Source organism: Phaethon lepturus, unplaced genomic scaffold (assembly GCF_000687285.1).
Source record: "Phaethon lepturus isolate BGI_N335 unplaced genomic scaffold, ASM68728v1 scaffold1564, whole genome shotgun sequence".
Classification (NCBI taxonomy): Eukaryota; Metazoa; Chordata; class Aves; order Phaethontiformes; family Phaethontidae; genus Phaethon; species Phaethon lepturus.
In genome coordinates this window covers 55362-77694 of record NW_010532424.1, presented here as the reverse complement: position 1 = coordinate 77694, position 22333 = coordinate 55362, and the positions used below count along the sequence as shown (strand labels likewise).

The following is a 22333-nucleotide window of genomic DNA, read 5'->3' as shown; positions in this document are numbered from 1 at the left end:
AGTTAGAGCAAGAGACTGGGAATCAGGATTTGGCCATAGCATTTTATCACTTTGCTTCCTTATGCTTCAGTTTACCAGGCCATAATAGAAGGACTAACTTCTACTTGTTTTGAGATTCTAAATAAACAGAATAATGAAAAGTTAAAAGGCTTATTATTTCTGAATGATTTGTATTTTTTGCTACCATTTATTTACGGTCACTTATGATTCTTTTTAATATTTTCACTCAGGACTAAAACCGTTCGCTTTTTTCTTTTATTGCAGACTCGGTCTTTGCTCAGTGTATTTGAAGAAGATGCAGGAACCCTTACTGAATATACAAACCAGTTGCTTCAGGCAATGCAACGAGTCTACGGTGCTCAGGTAGTTTTCCATTTGCGTTTCTTTTGTTCGATGTGCAGTAGAAGATAAATTGCTATTATGATGCTGTTATTTACATGAAAGTTGCCAAGTGCCTGCACCTCTTGTGAGTTAAGAGGAGTTGTGGGTGTTTTCCATCTGATACCGCAGCCCCTTTGCTCCTTGGTGTTCAGAAGTCATATGCATGAAGAAAAATCTTACCTGCTTTGTCTGTCTCCAGACAATTAATAAAAGAAAAATTGTGGTATATCCTTGCCTTACAGTACATTGGAAGCCCAGCCTTGACAAAATTGCTTGCCTACACGCAAACACAATACACAGATAGATATTCACACTGACTTTAGGCATCTAACTTAGATGCTGTGACTTAGATGCTGTGACTCACCATTTGGAAGGAACTGTCTATGTCCATTGATTACAGAGAGAATGCATGCTTTGAGTCATACTGAAGTTAAGTACCTGAAGTAGTCAGTGTGAAAAATATGGAAGCAGGAGCAGAAAAAAATAACACTTTCTAAAGCACTTACATGACCTAGATGACTAAATCTCTTTGAAAGTACAATCTGTGAGGTAAATCCAGTACTTTGGAAAACATTATTATAAATCTGAGTGATTTTTCGGTGAAGCTAGGATTCCCATGTGCATAAAACCAGATATTTCAAAATACCATATCTAGGTCTTTAAAGATGTACACAGTATCTCATGGAACTTTTGCAAGTATTTATGTAGGTTAGGTATCTGAGATCCTTAGAAACAACAGCTTTTCTATTCTTAAACCAGTAAATCGAAGGACACAAAGATGAGAATTGGGGTATTTTGAATTTACTGGCAGACTGAGTGCCTGATTCTTATGTTATCAGGAGTCATTTCAGCTATAAAACTACTGCAAGAGTATGTCCATTTGGTGGGATTACTCATCTGAGTGACTGATGGTATGACTTGGAAAAAAGAGCCGTCTGCCCAGGACCTAGCTACCTACATCTGGAAGATCCAGCTTTGGAGAGCTTGAGAGTATTCATGTCCTGCATCCCATGCAAATGCAGAGCAATCAGAGGCTTACAGAACAGCTCAGATACTTAGAAAACAATACAGCACATAGCCAGGGGCTGGAGAGGTGACATGAAATCAGCACTGAAAGTCAGTGGTGGGCATTTTTGTGGAGACACTGAGCTTTAAGAGTAGCAAGAGTGTGGGCACGTTGGATGGTAAAAAATCTGAGACCAAAGAGCAGGTAGGATTGAAATAGGTGAAAGAAGGAAATCGGAGGATAAATGTGGCTTGATTATTAAGTGTCCAGCTTATGGACTACATGTCCCTTTGTCTGGTTAATGCCTTTTTAGGATGGCATTTTAGGAAGCAGTTACTCTGGCCTGTGATTCATGAAAAAATGCTTTGTCTGCTTTTGTTTGCCTCTTTCCATCTCGTTTTTTAGCCTTCTCCATTTCTGTTGCCTGACAGTTATGAAATTTCCTCTTTCTTCTCACTGTCTCAGCGCAATTACCCAGCTGTATTTTGCAGTACTACTGAATCTTCTTCATTTTCCCGCTGCTTCTTGACCACTTTCTTCCTGCACACTTCCTGCTTTAGTTTGATCTAAGTATTCAGTCACTTGTGAATATTAGATGTGTTCTTTGAAATACCTCAACAAATGTTTGATGCCATTTTGGAATGGGAGGTGCACAGCAGTTGTTTAAAGGATGTGCAGGAGAGCACCCTACACTACCATTGATTTAGGAAAATTCAGGTTTAGTGGCCAGCGTTAGGGACTTCACCAAGGACGTTGGCTTAACATTTAGGGTTCTTAGTGCTGCTGCTTCTGCCATTTAATTCCTTGGAATCGCTGTGTGTTGTGACTTCAGTTTGAGTTTGTGTTCTCGGGATCCAGTATTGGCAAAAAAATGACATTGCAGTAGCAAGAAAGGGTAAGTACAGCATGTTAATTATGCAAGTGGAAAACTGAAACATTTTTATTATGTTTTCTAATATATATATATACAGACACACACACACTTTTAAAAGCCTTGATATCTTGGCATGAGACCTAAAAAAAATACATTAAAATTGGGGCAAAATTCTGTTTTTAAAATAAAAGAATAACGGAAATAATTAATTCAGCCATATACAGTGGTTAATTTCAAAGAGAATGTTAGTGTTTTATAGGCTAACATTGATTTCTAACTAATTTACCGAGTTTTGCAAATATCAGTATGTCCTTTAAAGGAGCTGTTTCTGAATATTCCAAAGGAAGACATGCTTTCTGACTGAACTGACTCTCAATTTTTCAGAGGCACATGCTTTATTACAAAACTTTATGATTGCAGTTGCCATAGAAAGAAAAGTGTAATGCTGAAGTGCCCACTGAGCATGAATGGACAGTTAAGAAAAATCTGTGTAATATTTCTTTGCTGCCTAATACAACTTGAGAGAATAATCTGCTTTTGCTGATGTATTTTTAGGAGACACCTTGTCTGGGCCTCACTAGCGACACATTAGGAAGTGCTACCAACCCTTTTCATTTTAAGAGGGAATGAGATTTAGTAAAGTGTAAAAGTTGACAGTAGTGTGAAGCTAGGTTCTGAATCTGGCTTTTTATTTTCCTGCCCTTTTTTCTTTGCAAAGTGATTGTCATCCCCTGCTCTGATTTCCTTATCTGTAAAATAGGAATTACAGTTACTGACCTACTTTGAAGCAATGACACAAGTTCTGTTAGCACAGCCATAAAAATGGCTGAAATTGCAGTCATGGCAGTCAGACAAAACAGCAACGGGGTATACCAGCCCACAGTATTGAAAAATGGGGGTTTATGCCCCCTCAAAACAGTTATGACAGTTTAAAAAATGTTATTCTTGTTTTCTTCCTAAGTACATTCTGAACTTTAAAATTTCTCAGATGTCTCAACCATATTTTCAAGATTTACTGGAATAGTTTACTAGAATTTTGGTGTTTCTTGTGATGAAAACTCAGATTTTCATGTAATTCAAACCACTGTAGCTTGTGATCAAATAACAGTAGTCTATGGATGCAATGCAAAGTCTCAGGGGAGTAGCAATTAGTACCAACTGCAATCTGGTAATTATCCATGTGAATATATGCGTATATTTGTCCCAAAACACCACTTTGTGTGCAGAGCAGCAGTAAGTTTGTAAATTGACAGCTCAAGCTGCTCTAAGCACTTGGATCGTGCGTTTGAAAGGAATGTGAGAAAAGGGAATATTTGCCCAGAGCTTTTTAAAATGCTTAGGAAAGTAGGAATCTTTTTGAACATTCCTTTCCCTCCCCCCTTTTTTTAAGCTACAGATTTCTGCTAGGTGCTGGGGACCTAACTTTGCAGGCTTACGTGTATTCAAGCAGGACTTCATTTTGCATGCCTTTAACTTTTCTAATGACAGTAGGGCAGTTGCTGGGATGGGTGCGTTCATTGTGTTGGGCTTCAGTGAGATGTAGAGGTACCTTTGAAAGGACTTGAAACTGCTTTTGTCCCAGGAGTGGCAGGAGGGGTCTGCAGCATCCTGTCGCAGGGTGTTGCAGTGGGTACGCTGCCGAGGCATCTAGAGCCGCTTGATGTGGAAGGGCCTGTAACAGAAGGGGCTCTTACCAAGTGGTCCAGGTGCCTTGGCAGCTGGGTAATGTACTCCTAGCAGATTGCCTTTGGTGCAAGGTCCTCAACACATGACGAGCCCGTGGTTACTGTGCAGGATCAGGACAATGCTCTCATCTCCTTAGGCACCCACACCAGATGTGATGGAGTGGTGACTCTGTTTTGCACATGGAGTTCTTTAAGTGAAAAAGACTTGTGTGGTGCTACAAGGCAGATGCAGTCTATGATGCTGTGGTTAAGGAGAAGTCACAGGTAGCAAATGTATGAACCACACTTGATGAGTGAGGTTTGGTTGGTCTGACAAGCCCATGTGTGTAAATATAGTGAAGCATTTTTATATGTCTTCATCAAATAAACCATATCCGTGTGAGTACATATTGTACTTCCTGCTGTAGTTCTCGCATCTGTGCTGTGGTACCCGGAAGTAGTTACTACATTAGTGGTCTTACAGAGGAAATCTTCCTTACTGAGTTTGTTCTTGTAGTGCTTCCTCCTTGCAAGCAAGCCCTGATGCTCCATCTGGCATTACTGCTCTCTGATTTCTGTGAATGTTGTGTTCATCATTCTGGACATTTTATTACCTGAGCAATATGTAATGCAGCAAGCAGGGACTGTTAGAAAACTTCATTTACTTAAGTTGCATGCTGAGCCCTTTGCAATGGTGTATGAGCAAAGTGAGCCCAGTTTACATTCCTGTCTTCCCACTGCCATAGTAAGTTATTTTCAGAACTTTATTATGATTTCCAGTTCTTCTTCATACTATAGAAATGGCTCAGCTGGGATTTTCGCTTGAAACAAAATGCCATTTAGAAACTCAGGAGACTATTGTGTCTCTACTGACTATTAGAAGGGATACAGTTAAGCAGGTTAGAGGAAAGTAAGATGCAGTATTTTGTCATTGGAAAGAGGCTTCAATGTCATTATTCCTGACAGGTCTTCCTAGATACTGAGAGCAGTGATGGCGGAAGAGGAATAAAAAGAAACCCATGTTGCCTTTATCAATATATCCAGAGAGAGAACAGCATGGGAATTGTGAAGTGTCATTCTGTTCAGCATCTGTGTCTCTGTAAGCAGTTGTCTTGTGATTCCAGAGTCACACGGGCAAAGCAGCAACAACCTCTGGGACTTACTGCCATTTTAATGTCCAAACTCTCAAGGAAACTCTTGACAATTTTAGAATAGTTGTGGGTTACATACACTGCATTATATAGGTATCAGAACAGTGTTATTTCTCTCCCCAAATTCATGATGCCTCACATCTGCATTTTTCAACTGTGCTGCTTGTTTCATCTTCCTATGTATTGACTTCACTAGGCTATAACTCAGTAGATAGGTGTCAAACTTTCTAGGGCATGCATGGATTTATTATGTTGTGTAGCTAATGCCAGGTGTTCAGAATTCTTAAACTAGTTCTTGCCAAAAAAACAAGTAAGCACTGATACAGTTTTTCTTCTGATTGCCTTCTTTCCATGTCTGAAGGAACAACTGTGTTGCCTTTGCAAATAATAAAATTTTTTTTCCCCAAACCTTTTGAAACAATAATGTTTAAGTTAGCATTTTGTAAACTTTCAGTTCCACATAGAGAAGCTTCAATAGAGTATTAGATAGGACAAACACTTGTAGTAAATTACAGTTGTCAGCACTGACGTATGTGAAATACTGTATATATTATTCCATATTCATTGTCAGTTTGCATCCTATACCTATGCACTTCCTGAGGCATATTCACCATATGTTGCTAACAGAGGCAAGCAGAGCATTATCACATGAGAACTAATGTATTTACAAAGCCATGGGAGTTGTTTTTAGTACTCTCTATGGAGTTGGAGTTGTCACCATGCCTGGAAGCAAGCTAACATTGCACTAAGCAGGATCTGAAGATTAGAGCACTACAAGGAGGCGTAAATGTATGGATGCCTTGCTGATAGTAGTTGTTTTGCAAGAAACTGAAGAGGTTCTTCCCCTACTGAACTAGCCATCCTACTCTAGCTGCTTTTGCTGTTCCACAGCAGAGTTTTGACTAGTGTCTTCTATTTCTTCAAGCTATTACTTTGCTGAACTGTTCATATTTGTGGGGACTGAACGCCATGCTGTGAATCAGCAGCAGGGCAAGCCATATGTTAGCCTGATCTTGTCAAGTGCTGGGCAGCCTGAGCACCCTCGTGAGGCTTAGCTTCTCTCACCCTTGGATTCATGTTTCCAAGCCATTTAATATGCAAACGGAAGCCTGTAGGACTGTAACATTACTAGATTTCTGAAGAATTGTGTTTTGTATGAGGATGACATGCACATGTAGACAGAGTTGCATAAAACTGTTTTATCAAGATGCAGTTCGTTCTGCGCTGTGGCTGGTTTTGAAGGTAAATTTGTTCCCTAGTTCTGAAAGGATGAGAAGGCTGCAACTGCCTTGCAGACCTCCTCCTTCAATGACCTACCTGTTTTTTTTTCCTCATTTCTGAGGCATTAAGCTTTCCCAGATGTAAGCCAAATTTTATTACATGTCATTCTGCACGTACAGGGTGCATAAATAAATACCTTTACCATTATCTTGCTTGTTTACATGAAGAAGCATTTGGCAGTTCTATGTGCTGGTTACTTGCAGAGTTTTAAAAATGCCAGCTTTAGCTGTAGTAGGAAGTAGCTTTGCAGAATGCTTCATTATATTGGGATTGGAATTTGACATGATGGAATAGCTCTCTGTCTTTAGAAGTTAATTTATAGCTCAACTTAATCCTTTACATGCCCTCAGATCTGGAGTCTGTTAGATGACTGTCTATAAAAATATCTTCTGACTTCAATGTATTATGCCTCAGAGTTTATTTTGGAAAAATGCAAAAAGAGACCCTAAAAAGGGATGGACTGCCTCACTGGTAAATGATTAACAGCATGGAAATTTTATTACAATTAGGTTACAGAAAAGTCATACTCTCTTCTGATGATATGAACAGCTTGGTGAATAAAGGTGATAACAAAGAAGGTGGAATCAACCCAGAAAAATCACATGCCTTTGCTCTGGCACTAGATCAGAAACAAACAGTTGGATGTTTTCTTGCTGACTTATTTGAAGGCAGGGTGAGGTACTGAAATAACTTGAGAATTAAACAATCTTTTTTAATCTGTTGTTTTTTCATTTCTGGTAGATTAATGCTAGATTCAAGGCACCACTTCCATTACCTTATCTGTATGAACTGGTGTTAGTGCACTTTATAAAATCTGTTCCTAGGGCTAGCAGGCCAGCCAGGGCAAGAAAAAGAAAAAAAAGTCAGCACATCTGCAGTCATAACTGATTACTTGATGTGCATACATTCCTTTCTTCCTTCCTTCCTTCTAGTATACTTTTTACATTAATGCTGCAATGATGTTTTCCCTGTTAAATGAAATCATCTAATGAAAATGAATACATTTGTGAGACCCGGTTAATTTTACCTTCATTTAGAATATTTGGATTTCCATTCAGGATTTTACTGGATTGCTACCTGATACATCATCTCATCAGTAGCTCTCCCGCTCCAGAAATGCTTATGAATTCTGAAATGTCAAGGTAACATGGAAGAGATGTGAACCAGGCAGTCAGGACTGTATAGTAGCTTTTATTTTGCTGTGGTATACTGAATTTCAGTCACTTCAGGATAAAAGAAGCGAATGTTGCTTTATTCCATGGGAAAATGTCTTGGAAATAGATTAAAACCTGTTAAAATAATTTGCCTGGATTAGTGGATCTGTCAGTTAAAGCAATGCAAATAACTTTTAAGTCTTGAGACTGATTAGTACCAGGGAGGGGGAGAAGGCTGATTAGGAAGACATGGGAGGAGGATTAAACCAAACTTTCCCAGATTAGTGTGCTTAGCAATGCAGTGTTACTACTAGGTCAGCAGAGCACTTTGTGTGCTTCCTGTTCCTTATGCGATGTGGCTGTGTTTCAGTTTGCTAGCTTAATTTCATTTGTTTACGACTGCTTGGTGTGTATGTATGTGTGTTTGGTCTTCTTGGTTTGTTGGGGTTTTTTTTTCCCCTTGTGATATAATGAATAATTTTGTACCTCTGATGGGAGCAAAGTCTGGAGAGACTGGGAGGATGAAGGACCCACATGGGCAAGGACTGAGCAACAAGTTTGTTTGTGGTGTTCTGACACAAAGAACCGAGCCCATAAATGAAAAATGTGACCTGCTGGCATCACTGGGATATTAGTGATGTGTGGAACTGTTTTTCCAAAATCCCAAAGTAAATTTTATGTCAGGCCCTTCCATCAATTTGTTCTGTACCTGGAGTAGCATGTCATGAACGTCTGCTTGGGGTCTATATGCAACTGTTGTTATGTGATCATGTACTTGATGTGATGATGTTAACTTATACCCCTTTGAGACCCTTGTATTCCCCCATTATCCTGTCACATACTGGAGACTGCTCCTGGGGAGTGGTGATCACTGTAAGATGCTTCTTCCACACACTTCTTTGCATTGCCCATCCTCAAACTTTTCCCCACAGATGAGTATGATGCTTTTTGTTACTCTTTGGATATTGTGTGAGGAAACTGAGGATCTGGTAGTCTTTAGAAATCAAACTGGTAGAAGCTTTGAGGATGGCTGACACAAAGGAAGGGGATGCCTTGGTGTCAGCCCATTATTCTGAAGCTTCTTTTAGTGTTAGCTATTTTAAGCCAGAAGCATTTATTTTCCAAATTCAGAACAGACCACACAGTTGCAGACTTTGGAGGAGTAAGTGAACCGAAACAAAAAGAGGGGTAAAAAAAAAAAAAAAAAGGCATGTTTCTAACACTCAGTTTATTTCAAAAGATTTCTCCCACCCTGACGCAGCTGTACAACTGACAGATGGCATCACGGTTGTTGTGTGAGGACTTGGTCTTCTTGCAGTTCTTACTCAGCTCTATCTTTGAGGTTGTGTTTATGAAAAAGATCCTAGGTCTGAAAAACCTCTGCTTCTTTTTGTAATCTTAAATTCATCTTTGGACTCCACCCACATGCATACAAACAAACCAACCCTTTTAATGTCATCAGCCCACATAGAAGGAGTCTCACTCTTCCTGTCATCAAGCCATTGCTTGCTAGCTCCCATTTGGTAAGTGACAAAGTCTCTCAGGTGTTCTTGCAGCTTGGGGGCAGATAGTTAAGACTCATTCCTGTCCTTGCCTTAGCCCTTAGCAAGGTTTGTTAGTTTATGGCAAAGCGTGACATCCTTTTCCATCCACTGGCGTGGGAAATACTTAAATGCCAAATGTTTGTGTAAAGCTCTTTCATATTAAAAACTACATGGTCTGCATAAAGCAACCTGCAACTTTTACGTGAATCCTTGGCATTACTGTTGTATGAAAGTGTAATGCTAATTACTAATTGATCTGAGACAAGATAGAATAATCCATCACTATGAGGTGAGCATAGTCGTGATCTGAGTTTGGACCCAGATTAACTCAGTTCTGAGCCCTTCTTTGTACTGTGGAAGGCCTCTGCTCTCCCATCCGCAGCCACCTGTGAGTGTTCCCACCGTAGTGCTTTAAGTTGCTCAGAATTGGCTCACCCACCTTTTTCTGCCACGTGTTCACATACAGCTGCTGTTGCCTAGGCTGTGGCTGGGTCTCTGTTCCTTCTGACCACTTGGGCATGCTTAAGGCTCTGGCTAAGGGTTTGGGCCTCGCTGTCTGTGTGGACCCTCCTTCCTGGCATGCCAAGGTGGTGCAGGAGCACCAGGCTGCAATGCAGTACGGCACAGGCCGCATCAGGCCCAAGGAAGGGGTGGTTCAGAATCTCTGGCCCAGATACTTAACTGTGCCGTGCTCTGTGTGCTCAGGATGACAAGGGAGAACAAGAGAGCACAGAAACTCTGTCCCCGTTTTAATGGTTTTTCTAAAAACCTTTTTTTTTTTTTTTTAACCAGCCCCAGCATAAAGAGTGCTACTAAAGCAGCTCAGAGATTGCTCTGAATTTTACAAACTCTCTATGGCCTTACGTCTTTGGAGAGAGGAATAGGTTATGTTAAGGTTTAAAATGAAACTAAATGAAAATGGGTTAGTTTTCTGCATTACTGAGGAAGAGAAGGGTCTGACGGGAGTTAAGACAGATCCCAGTTTTCCCCTTCCCCTTTTTCTTTGATTCCAGTTTTAAGTCATTGTTAACAAATCGGGAACAGAGGACTTCCACATACTGTTGTTAGGATTACATTGAGCAGAGCATATCCAAATGTTTGTCTGTTTTTTCCAGCTCTCAAGCAAAATTATACAACCTTCCTACGAGTCTTACTTTGCGTAAGCACGTCTTAAGGATGTGTGTGCTTTCACTGGCCAGTTCAGCCATGAGAATACAGAATTATGTGCTATTTTGTACTCCTGTATCAACTTAAAGCACTGTAATTACATCAGTACATTCCCTGAGCATGAATGCATTATATAAAGGCACATCTACTGGTTCTCTTTATGGCTGTAGATTTTGGGGAAAGATGATTAACCAGTATGAAACATTCTTATGTTGGTATGACAGCTTACGTGGTGGTCTAGTTTTGTTACTTTGGGGCGTGGGGGTCCAAACCCAAAACTGAACCCCAAATCTTAACTCTATTCACTGTGTGTTGGTTAGGTCTGAAGTGTACCTGTTATTACTGCTTCTCTATGCAGATATTTTGGAACTGGTTATTTACATACAACTGAATGTTTGTGTAAGTACTTGCAGATTCAGTCAAAAGGCTAGTAACAAAGTAGTAGAAACAGCAGAGCTGAAGACCTTCCATTATTTCTTGTTAACATGTCACTTTTGTTTGTAGAATGAAATGTGTCTTGCCACGCAACAGCTTTCGAAGCAGCTCCTTGCCTATGAAAAGCAGGTATGTTCACCATATGCCTTTGATTTCTTTTCAGCCTCAACACTTGCAACGAGGTCTGTGTAAATAGTGTGGTTTCCAGAACTGCTTAGGGCATTGGTTTTACTTAGTTTCACGTAAAGTCTGTTGTAAAATTCCCTAGGTTGTTCGAGGGAGTTAGGTCATTTCTGAGGATCTTTTTTAAAAGTAAAAAAGTGCAAAATGAGAGTTAATAAATTTATGAAGATGCAAACAAGTTTGTTCCTATTGTATGACTATGATTTTAAAATTAGTATAATAAGCATTAATTGTATGTTGTCCAAAATTCATTCATTTCAAACAAGATAAGCAGGGTAAAAGAGTATGTATTAACGAGTTACTGTTTTTTTCCCGTTTAGTTTTATTGTTTATTGCATTTTGTAGGAGTATTCATTACCTTTATAGTAAAACACATGTTGTATTTTATACTTAACCTTTATTGATATACGGACCAAAAGCGTGTTTCTATTTTCAGCATTTTGCCTTGGGTAAAGGAGATGAAGAAGTGATATCCACCCTTCATTACTTTTCAAAAGTTGTGGATGAGGTAATTTGAATTGCCAATATTCTGTTTTTACAATCTAGAATTTTGGTGGCTTTTTTTTTGGTCTTTGTCCTTTTGATTCTGAGCCTTTCCACTGAAGGCTAGATTGTACCTGGGTTTTTTTAGAATCATTTAACTGGGTGAAATGAAGTATAATATCACCCTTTTGTAATGGTTAGAGCTGTTTCTGTGGCTTCGTCCCACATGCTGTCCTCAGAGCAAAGCTGAACTTCCTAAATAGGGGAATTAGAAAAGAGACTGAAACAGGCCCTTTCATCTAGGCTGGGGCCATTTTTAATTTAATTTCATTTTAAAATAACATGTACTTTTTTAAGCTTTAAACACTGCCATTTGAGCCAAAACGTGCCAGGGATGGATGTAGGGCAGCTGTGAATTAGTAAAGTTGCAGTTTAGTTGCTGTGAGATCACACAGAATCCAGAGGCGTCTGGAGGAGGCTGCAGAAATGCCTGCCGAAGGCAGGTTAGGTACTACAGCTGTGTGTGCTCAACACTTTTGCTCTCTGTAGGTTGCTGCTGAGTACTGAGAGTCTTTCTAAATGCTTTTGTTAGATCTGCCCATGTAACATTTCAATATAATCTTAGTATCTAGGTCCTTATTGCTTAAGTGTCATTTGTCACATCACTCTTTCTGTTGTGAGCAGGGCTGTGCCATCAGAAAAGTGTTGTTCTTCTTGTTAGTGTACTTTCAGCTTTGGTTAAGAAGGCAAAAGGCTGTATTGAGGTCTACTTTTTGAGAGAGGAGAGGAGATAGGAGGGTTGTGGGGCAAAAAATGAGTTAAAATTTTTAGATCCCATGATAAGTCTAACACATATATATATTTAAAAAAAAATATAAGTGAGAGGAATCCCAAGGTTAACTTTTCCTTTAGGCTTCTACTGCTGCACATCTGCTCTCAGGGGATACTTCAAATTTATTGTCATAAGTCTTGTATTTGTCTATGTGACCTATGAATCAAAACAAGAACTTTCGCCCTCCCAGGTACAAGAGAGCCATCCCATTCGGGAGCAGAAAGCGGAGAGCCTCTCTGCTCACTTCTGTCAGTCACGTTTTCCCTCACAAGAACATGCTCCGTTCCTGGGCCTCCTGTTCTGTGTGTTCGCTACCCCCTGTACCTCCGTTGCCTGTTCTACAGGCAGTGCATTGCCCTCCTTTAGTTTTGTATCGTCTGGTGGGAAATACTGACTTCATCCTCACCTGCGTAACCCTGCCTAGAGGCCTTCCGGATACCGTGAGCAAGTGGGCAGAATAGCATGTCAGTGTGTGGCGCAATCCTAGTCTGTAGTATCGGGCGCTCGAGCAGTGTGATTGATAGTTGTCCTACCTGAGCCCATCTAATATTCTTAGCATGCCACTGCTGACATGAGAGCCTTGCCTTCATCCTAAACAGCACCGCACGAGTGCTTTAAAATGTTTTGATGTGCTGAATTTTAAAGAAGCACTTAAGAAAAACAGGAATGGGAGACTGCTCTGAAGGTTAAAATATTTGAATGGGAGCTTCTGTTGTGTTTTCCCTGTTGTGATTGTGTCCTGGGTAACCCTTATGAATGGAAAGAGGTTCTAGTCATGGTCATGGAACTGTAACTCTGTGGTGTAGAGACTAACCAAAACTGGTCAATAAAGGCCAATTACAGATTAGATTCTGTTGGGTTAAGCATTATAATTAATGGTCAAGTGAACTGCCCTAATACAGTATGTGGGAACTGAAAAATTCTTGGGTGCTTGGAAAACTCCAAGCAGGAATTAAGCATTTAGGGGAAAATCCCCATCTGTCTCACGTATCTGGAGAAGTTTATTTTAAGCACCGAAGTACATTATATCCTTTTTTTTATCTGCTGTGCACAAATGACAGGTGTGCTTCTTCAACAGCTGTAGAGTGCTGGGGGTGGGGAGGGAGTGGGGTTTTTTTTATTTATTTTTTTTTATTTATTTACACTGTGTCTTAGGGCATTCCTCTATTCTCTGTTTCAGCTCAATATTCTTCATTCTGAACTGGCAAAACAGCTTGCAGATACAATGGTTCTCCCAATAATACAATTTCGGGAAAAGGATCTCACAGGTAGATTTTAAATTTTAATTTTCCTCAGATGTTCCTTCTTGCTTACTTCATAATAAGCTGAGACATAATCCGTGTAATAATGTGTTCTTTGATCATTCATAGAAAAAAAAATTCTGTAATTTTTGTTTCTGCTACAGAATTTCATTGACAGGTGCATGCTTTTGCCCAGATATAAACAGTGCAAGTTCACCGCGACACCATATGGTGCAAGTTTGAAAATACACAACTTTGCTGGGTTACTCTGCTTTTACACTAGTATAATTTCACTGTAGCCATTGATGTTATAATTGCCTAAAGAAGGGAAATTTAGCAGGGAATCTGGCTTGCAAACAGTATTTATCCCACTTCAGAAGTTTGGGTTTGTTTGAAAAGCACAAGCAACAATGGGTTTTTAACTTCACAATATAGCATATTCCCTCCCTTTTAAGGAATCAGTCTGTGTTAAATCCGAGGGTAGTTCCAAGTAACCTGATTGCACAAACTTGGAAATTCATTACTTAAGCAGCAAAGCAATAATGCAAACGTTTGGTGCAATTTCAAAAGAAAGAAGTTCATATTCAAGGTCAAGGACACTTGAACCTACTCATGCAACAGAAACAAGAGTGTTTACTGCAGCATTTTCTTTTTTTTTTTTTAAATAAAAGCCCACTTCTCAACAGCTCAGTCCTGTTTATGTATTTTTTAAAGACATCATTGTGATGTGAGACAAAACAACTACAGCAAAACAGTGACTGGTTTATGTTCCTTATATCATAGCATCTCATTTGAAATTGTGAAGACATGAAGATGTCTATATTAATGGATATCTTGTTTATAATATAACGTGAAATATAAAGCAGTATCTGGATGGTAGGGTCTTGGTTCTATAAACGCTTTCCCACCTCTTTAATGTGGCTTTGCTGATACAATTATTCTTCTCCCATCTTTACGGATTCTGCCCCCTGGTTCATAAAAGGCGACATAAAAAGAAAATGCAAGTGAAGCCTGCAACCAAAGGCTCAGCTGCTTTATGACAAAAAACGAAGGTTTCTTCAGATTTCCTGGGTGTAAAAATCTTTTTTGTTCTATTCAGCCATTCTATCACCACCTTCGTTTTTTGCTGACAAAGTCTGTAGAACAGCATTTTTAGTAGAGGCCTGGCCATATTGAAATTTCATTGTAGGATTAAACAAGGAAGCAAGGTAGATGAACTGTGTTCTTGTTTTTACTTTTGATCTTGTTATGTCTATGTATTGAATACTGTAGAAACCTCTAGGTACAAGTTAGTTACACCTGGGAAGAATTTCTGTCTTTCTGTGTTAAGAGTCACGAGGAAGTGTTCTGGGGCGAAAAAGGTGGTGTGAAGCTGATTAATGAGCAGGTTGTTACAAATAATCAGAGACCATGATGACATCCCACAGTTTCCCCTTATTCTTTTCATAGTTGCATAGTGTCTGTTCTTGGGAATGTGCTTTCTTCGTAGCTTTTTGAGAAGGGTTTTGCCAGCTGCAGCACACATTGGTGTGGACACTGAGAGTAGCATGTGCCCAACACTTGCGAAAGTTGTCACCTCTTTAAGTTTTTCTTCCTCCTACCTCCACCAGAAACTGGTGGCCAGTGTTGGTTATGTAAGCATGGTAGGCAGCAGCCAGATGGGTTAGATACAAATTTTTTTTCACAGAGAAACTAAGCAAAAAATGTTCCACGGTGATGAAGATTCATATACAGGAAAGGGGCTTAGTTCATATGTCTCTGGGACTTAGATTTCTCAGTATCACGTAAGCATTGTCAGGAGGTTGTTCAGAACTGCTGATCTTTTATGATAGTGGTGGGCCTTTTGTGATAACAAACATACTAAAATGGTGTGCTTCCTTGGTAAATTATCCTGGCGGATAAGGAATCTTCTTCATACTGATAACTTGCTCAATCAAGTAACCTCACTTGACTCTTAATTTGCTATCTGCCTATTCATTTCTCTAGCAGCTGATCTGGTTTATTGTTTTCAAGACAGGCACAACTCATGATCTCTGCTTTGAAAGGACTGGAGTGACTTAGGCATTAAATGTACTGTAAATGTTAAACGAAGTGTTTACAGCTGGTTTTGTTTTGAATATTTGATTTCTCTTTTCCAGAAGTAAGCACGTTGAAGGATCTTTTTGGCCTTGCTAGCAATGGTATGTTTCCGTGTTTTGTTCGTTTCCAATGGTGTGCACCTGTTATATCACGGAAGACATTTTCAATCTATGCACACACACATCACATTTCTAAAAAAAATAATATTCCTTGTCTACAGAACATGACGTGTCCATGGCAAAGTATAGCAGGTTACCGAAAAGGAAAGAAAATGAAAAGGTAATGAATGTGAAAGGGAAAAGGAAAAGCTTTCCTCAGCTATTCTGTCTGCATCATTGTTCACGTATGAACTTTGGAGAGTTCATCAGTTAAATTCACAGTAGCTCAAGGGTACTTATGATTTCATTTCCAAGCAGACACAAAGCTTTTAAACATCAGTTCAGCAAAGTTATACCTGTTTGTTCCAAGTTAGGCGAGTGATCAACTATTGTGCTGAACTAGAACTCTTCAGATCCAGGGGAGCTCTTCAGACAGAGGCAATCCAAATGGCGATAAATAGATTTGTATAGGCCTACTGCTGTACAGCTGATGTGATGATGCTGTATCACTGGGTAGAACTCATTGTGAACTGTCTTGAAGCCTTGTGTCTGCTGTTTATAAAGCATTCCATTTTTTCACATCTACCTTCCTGCTAAATTTCTCTGTATTGATTGTCATTCCACTTACAGTACACTAACTCCGTTGATGGGATTGTTTTACGTTTCTTTCTCTTTGCCCACTGGACCACTAGTCCAAAATATATCCCTGCATGCCAGAAAGTGTGTGATTGACCCTATCCTAAGGTGCTTCAGTTCTACAGGATGGTCCTTTAAAGGAAGTGCATTGCAGAACAGAATGTGATATAGTATATTGTGAATGATTCATCTCTGAATTCTACACTTGCAGGCTGGTGTTTTGATCTCAGCTGCAAATACATTTTTTGCACTGAGATCGGATCCAGAATGTTAGTTGTGGTAGTTACGTAGTTTGTAGTCACAGGGATTCCCCAAATGCTTAAGTATCTTGCTAGAGAAGGGCTTGAAGTACTTGCTTTGGGTTTTGGATTTGCTTTCTTAGCTTCTCATCCTTCCTTTTAACGTGGAGAAATTCTGTAATGAGAATCGTTTAAAGATAACTTGAAAATAATCAGTAAATATATCCATATGCACAGTAACAGTTTGTCAGCCTCTTTATCAATTTTTATTCAGCTTAAGGCAGAGGTGGCAAAAGAAGTGGCAAATGCAAGGAGAAAGCAGCATCTCTCATCTCTGCAATATTACTGTGCCCTGAACGCTCTGCAGTACAGGAAGAGAGTGGCAATGATGGAACCTATGCTAGGATATACACGAGGACAGGTATGGACAGTAAAGCATCTGTATCACTAAGATGTGTCCCTGAGGAAAAGTAAAACATTGTAGCTCTTGATTTTTTTTTTTTTTGAGAACAGACAGATGATAATGGGGGGGGTGAGGCAGAGCTTTATTCAGCTTGCCTAGATTCTAACAGCTGATTTTGTTTGTGGTAGATAGTTGAATGTTTAGATATTCAGGAAAGACACCAATGAAAAAAGAAATCTAATATACTTATATGCAAAGTCAGCCTGGGGTTAATTTTTTCACGGGCTAAGCTATTGGTGCCACAGCATTTACTTCCACTGTTTACTCTGCCTGCACAAACTCTCCTATGTAGCAGTTCCCTTCCTGGCACATAATGTTCAGCATACTGATGAAGAGTGTATACGATAGGGAACAGAGCATGCGCTGGAGAACTGGAAGGACAGAAGAGCAGAGTGGATTGAGCATAAGGCTGGCAAATCCTATTTCTAATCTTTATTCAGCCAGCAATCCGATAGAGCATTTCTCAAGTCTGTAAAGTGCCGTAGTAATACTGATGATCTCACTCTCTACAATGTCAGAAGGATCAACAAACTAGTATTTTCACAGCACTTGACTCTCATTACCACCCATTTTAAGGATCTGTTGTGCTTTGACAATGATGAAAGAAAGCATTGGGAAAATGAGAATTGGGCTGTGAAAACAGAAAAAATGGATGCAGTGGTCTATTTGAGATTGTAGTGTGGGTCATCTCCATTGTCCTGTGTCCTTTGCAGATCATGTGCCCTATGTAAAATAGGTAATAAATGAGAATTCAGTCACATTCCCCACCACAGGAGTTCACGCTGCTTCTCCGCTCTAATTATACTGAGTGAAAGCACTGCATCGGTTTCCTTTACTGGAAGCCAAATAGAGTTTTTTTTCCCTGTATTTTATCTGTCAAAACTGCCATATCTCAGTGCTTTATGCAGGAGAGTCTTAGGTTGTCATGGGAATGACAGAGTAGCCAGAAGCCAGTTGATACTGATGCTTAAATACTGTGAACTGCCCTTCAGCTTTTAAAGTATATATTTTCTTTATTAATGACTCAAAACATGAGTCTCGTATTTCACGTTTCCAAAGAATGAGCAGGCCTTAAGGAATTTTTGGAAGAAGCAGTGGCTAATACAAAGTTTACTTAACTGAAAACTGACATCAACATTTAAGTTAGGTGTGTTAGTCTCTCATCATCATCAGTGGAATTTAGAGCTCTTCCCTCCTTAAGCAGGCTTCTGAAATAGAGTAGGTGAATCATTCTTTAAGAGAGCATGCTTTCTCTCCTTTGTCTGTAAAGGGAGTCAGTGGTCAATAACATGGTTGCAGAAACCTGAGTTACAGGTAAGAGGAATACTATGTCCCAAGGTCAGGGAAAAGGAGTGGAATCCCCAAGTAAAATTGGATGAAATAGCTAATAAATTGCTTAACAGCTAAGAATTTGCTTTTACATCTCCTTCCGGAGTAGTTCTCTGATTTTTTTTTTTTTTTTTTTTTTTTAAAACTAATTAATTGCACACACACACACTAGCCATGTCTGTGTTTCACACAGTTGGCAGTAGGTCCTAATGATGACTGCGTGCCTCACAGTGGGTAATTCAAGGTCAAATCTACAGTGAATGCTTTGCTGCTGTTGCATGTCTGCTGAGCCATACCAGCTAAGTGAATTCATCTTCTGTCACAAAATGTGCACTTTGGCCTTAGTAGCTTTTTTTAGCTCCTTCAGTAGAACAAAATCCATGGTAAATCTGTAGTTCATATAACTGATGGCCCTGGTGGCTTCTGCTAGTGCAGCTACACTTCACTTTCCTGACTGTCTTTGCTGTGGCAGGTTAAAAATTTCCAGGTTGGAGTTGGTAGTCCAGGTTTGACTGGATCTAATGGGTGGTTTGTGTCCCATTCCTTTCGACATGGTGGCATTACATGCAGTGACTTATAACACTGAGACCCAATTCTGCACAGTGCTAGTATGGGAGAAGGCTACCTATTCCCTTATTTCAGTCATTTAACAAGTTCATTGGAAACATACCTCTCAGCAGCCAATAGCTTATGTGTGTGTAAAAGGGTGTGTGAAAGGGTGGAATGATGCAAAAGTGAGAAATACAAAGAAAGGCAACGCAGCTGTTTTGACCATGTGTTTGATCGCCAGCCAAAAGTATCACTCATAATAAGATCGCTGTTAGCACAGTCCCCACAATCTGTTCTTTGTCTGACAAAGCCAAGATAACTTCCAGTGTCTGTTTTTTTAAATTTATTTTTCAGATCAACTTTTTTAAGAAAGGAGCAGAGATGTTTTCCAAAAGAATGGACAGCTTTTTGTCATCTGTTTCAGACATGGTTCACAGGTAACACGATAGTTTAGTGCTGTAACCTTCAGCAGATAACAGAGGGCTTCTATTTCTCTCTCATGAGAGTCCTTCTGTGCTTGCATTGCATTGTTGGGCATATTCTGTTAAAGCAGCAGGTGGAAAGGAGGTGTGTTTGTACATGTAAAGGAAAATGCTGTCAGTGCACTGCAGAGAGTATTTTTGCGGTATAGCCAGGAACTATATATTACAAAGTGTTCACATGCTTTCTTACATCCTTGTGTCTCTTCATGGACAGAAAGCATGAACTCTGGGCTTGAAATAGGTTAACAGAATTAATATAATAGAGCTAAAGTGCATTCTGAATAAGAAGTATTTATACTTGCTGGGTCTTCTGTAATAATACTGTAACAATAACCCATTAGCCTCCCAAAATAAGGATTTAGGGCCTGTAGCGTTTGATGTTGTAGCTACAAAAGGCAAACAAAACTCCTTGCCCTAGAGAACATACTCATTACCTCCAGTATAGGCTCGGTATTGGTCCACTGAGTTCAACCTGCTTTGGCTAAGTCCTCATTTCAATAAACTGCTTCACTTTTGTGCTTCTAATTTTGTGATTATTTTTGGTTCCCCCGCTCCCTCCCCCTCCACTTGTAATGAAAATTGGCATTTGCTTTATAATTATACCCGTGTAAATGTAAACTTTATGTTTAAAATGTAATCATATTAGAGAGAACATTAATCATTTATTATAAATCAGTTGGAACACTAAACAGAGTCCTTCACTTTATTGCTTCATACCTTTCATATTGGACTGTATCCAAATCATTACTTAGTCTGACTCTGGTGGCATTTTAAATAATGCATACTTGTTAATTTGAGAACAGTGTTATAAGTAATCTCTTTGTATAGTAGGTTATTTCAGTAAATGATTCTTTACTTCCTGTAGCTCTATATTTACTTATATATCTTTTCACACTCACTTCTGAAATAAATCTCTCCACAGTCTACATAGCGTTTGTGCAGAGTGGAGGACAGATTTTAAACTCCCTTGAAATAGTGCCCTTTATTTAGTAAGGCTAGAGCATGTTGTCTTGTAGATACAGTGAGGATCCTGCCATCAGATCCTCGCCATAGAATAAGCCCTTGTTTTCCAAAGTCTGATGGATTTGAATTCTGGATAGTACACAGTAGTAAATGGAAGCAAAAATAGGCTGCTCAGTTGGTTTGCTGAGTCTGATTTTTTGTGTTTTAAGTCTGTCACACAGCAAAGCTTGAAGTACAACTCAAATGTAACTAGTACAGGAGTGTGACGTCTTTGGAAAAAAAGAAAGAGAAAGCTTGCAAAATTCTGAATGATACTGTGCAGCTTAGCAATTACTGACACAGGGCATGGTTTCATGACTTAAGATTACAGAGTCACTGAAAACTATGCTGCCCACTCCTTTCCTTCTTTAGTGCTGGGATCACAAGGCCTCAGTGAGTCAGATCTGCTTGCTAATCAAGCTAAAAGCTTTTTATTTGTCAGATCTGCTTGCTAATCAAGGTAAGAGCTTTTTATTTGTCAGATTTGTTTTCTTGGAACAACAAGCCAATGAGACCCATTGTGCAGTTACAGAATTTCAGCAGTGATGTAGTCTTGCATCTGTTTAAGCTAACTGTGAAACTGAGTCTTCATATTTAAAAGTATTTTCATTTATACAGTGAATATTGCTACCAGTGTAAAAACACATGAGAGAGGACAGATCATTACAGTAGTCTCAGTAACCAATTGGTCTAATTGTCACAAATGCATATAACTTCAGAATTGTCAGCTTTTCTCTCCCTTCTACCTTGGAGATAAGAGAACCGTGCCTTAGGAAGAGGAATCCATCCAGTCTTGGGAACCATGAAGATGCCAGGGCAGTTTTCTTGGAAGCAATTCGTGGTGCAAGAAAAATGAGTGATCGAAAGATTCATTGAATCTTTTGCTTATGTTTTACATATGCTTTGCACTTACGTAAAAACTGGCAGCACTGTTCCATTTTATTTCAAAATGGAATTTAAATAATTATTATTCTGACGTTTAATGATAATGTTGAAAAGCATTCACTTGCAAAATACGGTCTAATTTAATTCAGATCTGATGATATTACTCAGCCTTTATAACTCAGCCTCTTACATGACTTGGCTAGGTGGTAAGATGCACACAGCTGGTCTCATTTTGAGGGTGATGTGGGAGCTTAGGAAGTCTCAGCTTTCTAAAGATGTGGAAAAGCTGGAAATAAGCTAACATGAAACAGACTAACACCATGATGCAAGAGTGACTCTTCATCTGGCCAGTCAGATACTGCTTAGTGCTGACTTAAATGCAGTGCTGTTTCTAAATTACTTCAATAGTTACAGGATATCACCAACTTCTACAAAAGACTGGAGAGGAGAACAGGAGGAGGATCATATGTACTTGCCTTGTACTTTTCCATGGGCTTTTTGCCACAGTCAGACACAGGATAGGGGACTACATGGATCTCTGGTCCTGCTGTGTACAGCCTGTGTTATGTGCTTATGTTCTCCAAAAATTTTAACCACTCGAGCAGGAAGTAGGGAGAAAGTTGCTTATTGCGTAGGTGCAGGTTTTATTGACTTTCTAAGGTATGCAATGACAAGTATTCTTATGTTCCCACCTCTTGGGTTTTTGTAGTAGCCTAGATACAGTTAATAACTCCTCAAGTTTGGAAAAGTTAATAAAGAAGTCCAATATTTGCTAGTATTGTTCTTCTGAAAGTCAAAGAACAGCTGCTGCGGTATAGACCTCAAGAGGTCATCTAGTTAACTCCTGCTGAGAGCAGGGTCAGCTAGAGCAGAGTGCTCAGCACCGTGTCCAGTCAAATCTTGAGTCTCTCTGTCTCTCTCTCACACATGGCACACACAGTAGCTGGTTACAGCTTGTGTCCGTTGTCTGTCATGCTATCACTACGCACCTCCAGGAAGGGTCTAGCTCCATCTGCTGTATACCCTCCCCTCAGGTAGTTGAGCTAGCAGTAAGATCCCGGCCTCTTAGCCTTCATTTCATGAGGCTGAAAAACAATTCTCGCAGCTTCTTATGCCACATATCCTGGGCCCCTAGCCATCTTGGTGGCTTTTCACTTGACTTTCTTTGTGTCTGT

At 39.6% G+C, this 22333-nt stretch overlaps 1 protein-coding gene across 1 annotated transcript in view; it reads left to right on the top strand.

Annotated features, from left to right (window-relative positions):
* Positions 1-264: 264 nt before the first annotated feature.
* APPL2 (adaptor protein, phosphotyrosine interaction, PH domain and leucine zipper containing 2) overlaps positions 265-22333 on the top strand; it is a gene marked incomplete at its 5' end in the record, with an annotated part of 33252 nt that continues 11183 nt past the window's right edge. Inside the window, 8 exons of the mRNA XM_010284811.1 lie at positions 265-363; positions 10727-10786; positions 11277-11348; positions 13336-13423; positions 15535-15576; positions 15696-15754; positions 16723-16869; positions 19144-19226. Coding sequence (XP_010283113.1) covers positions 265-363; positions 10727-10786; positions 11277-11348; positions 13336-13423; positions 15535-15576; positions 15696-15754; positions 16723-16869; positions 19144-19226 — 650 coding nt within the window. The remainder of the gene's footprint in view (positions 364-10726; positions 10787-11276; positions 11349-13335; positions 13424-15534; positions 15577-15695; positions 15755-16722; positions 16870-19143; positions 19227-22333) is intronic.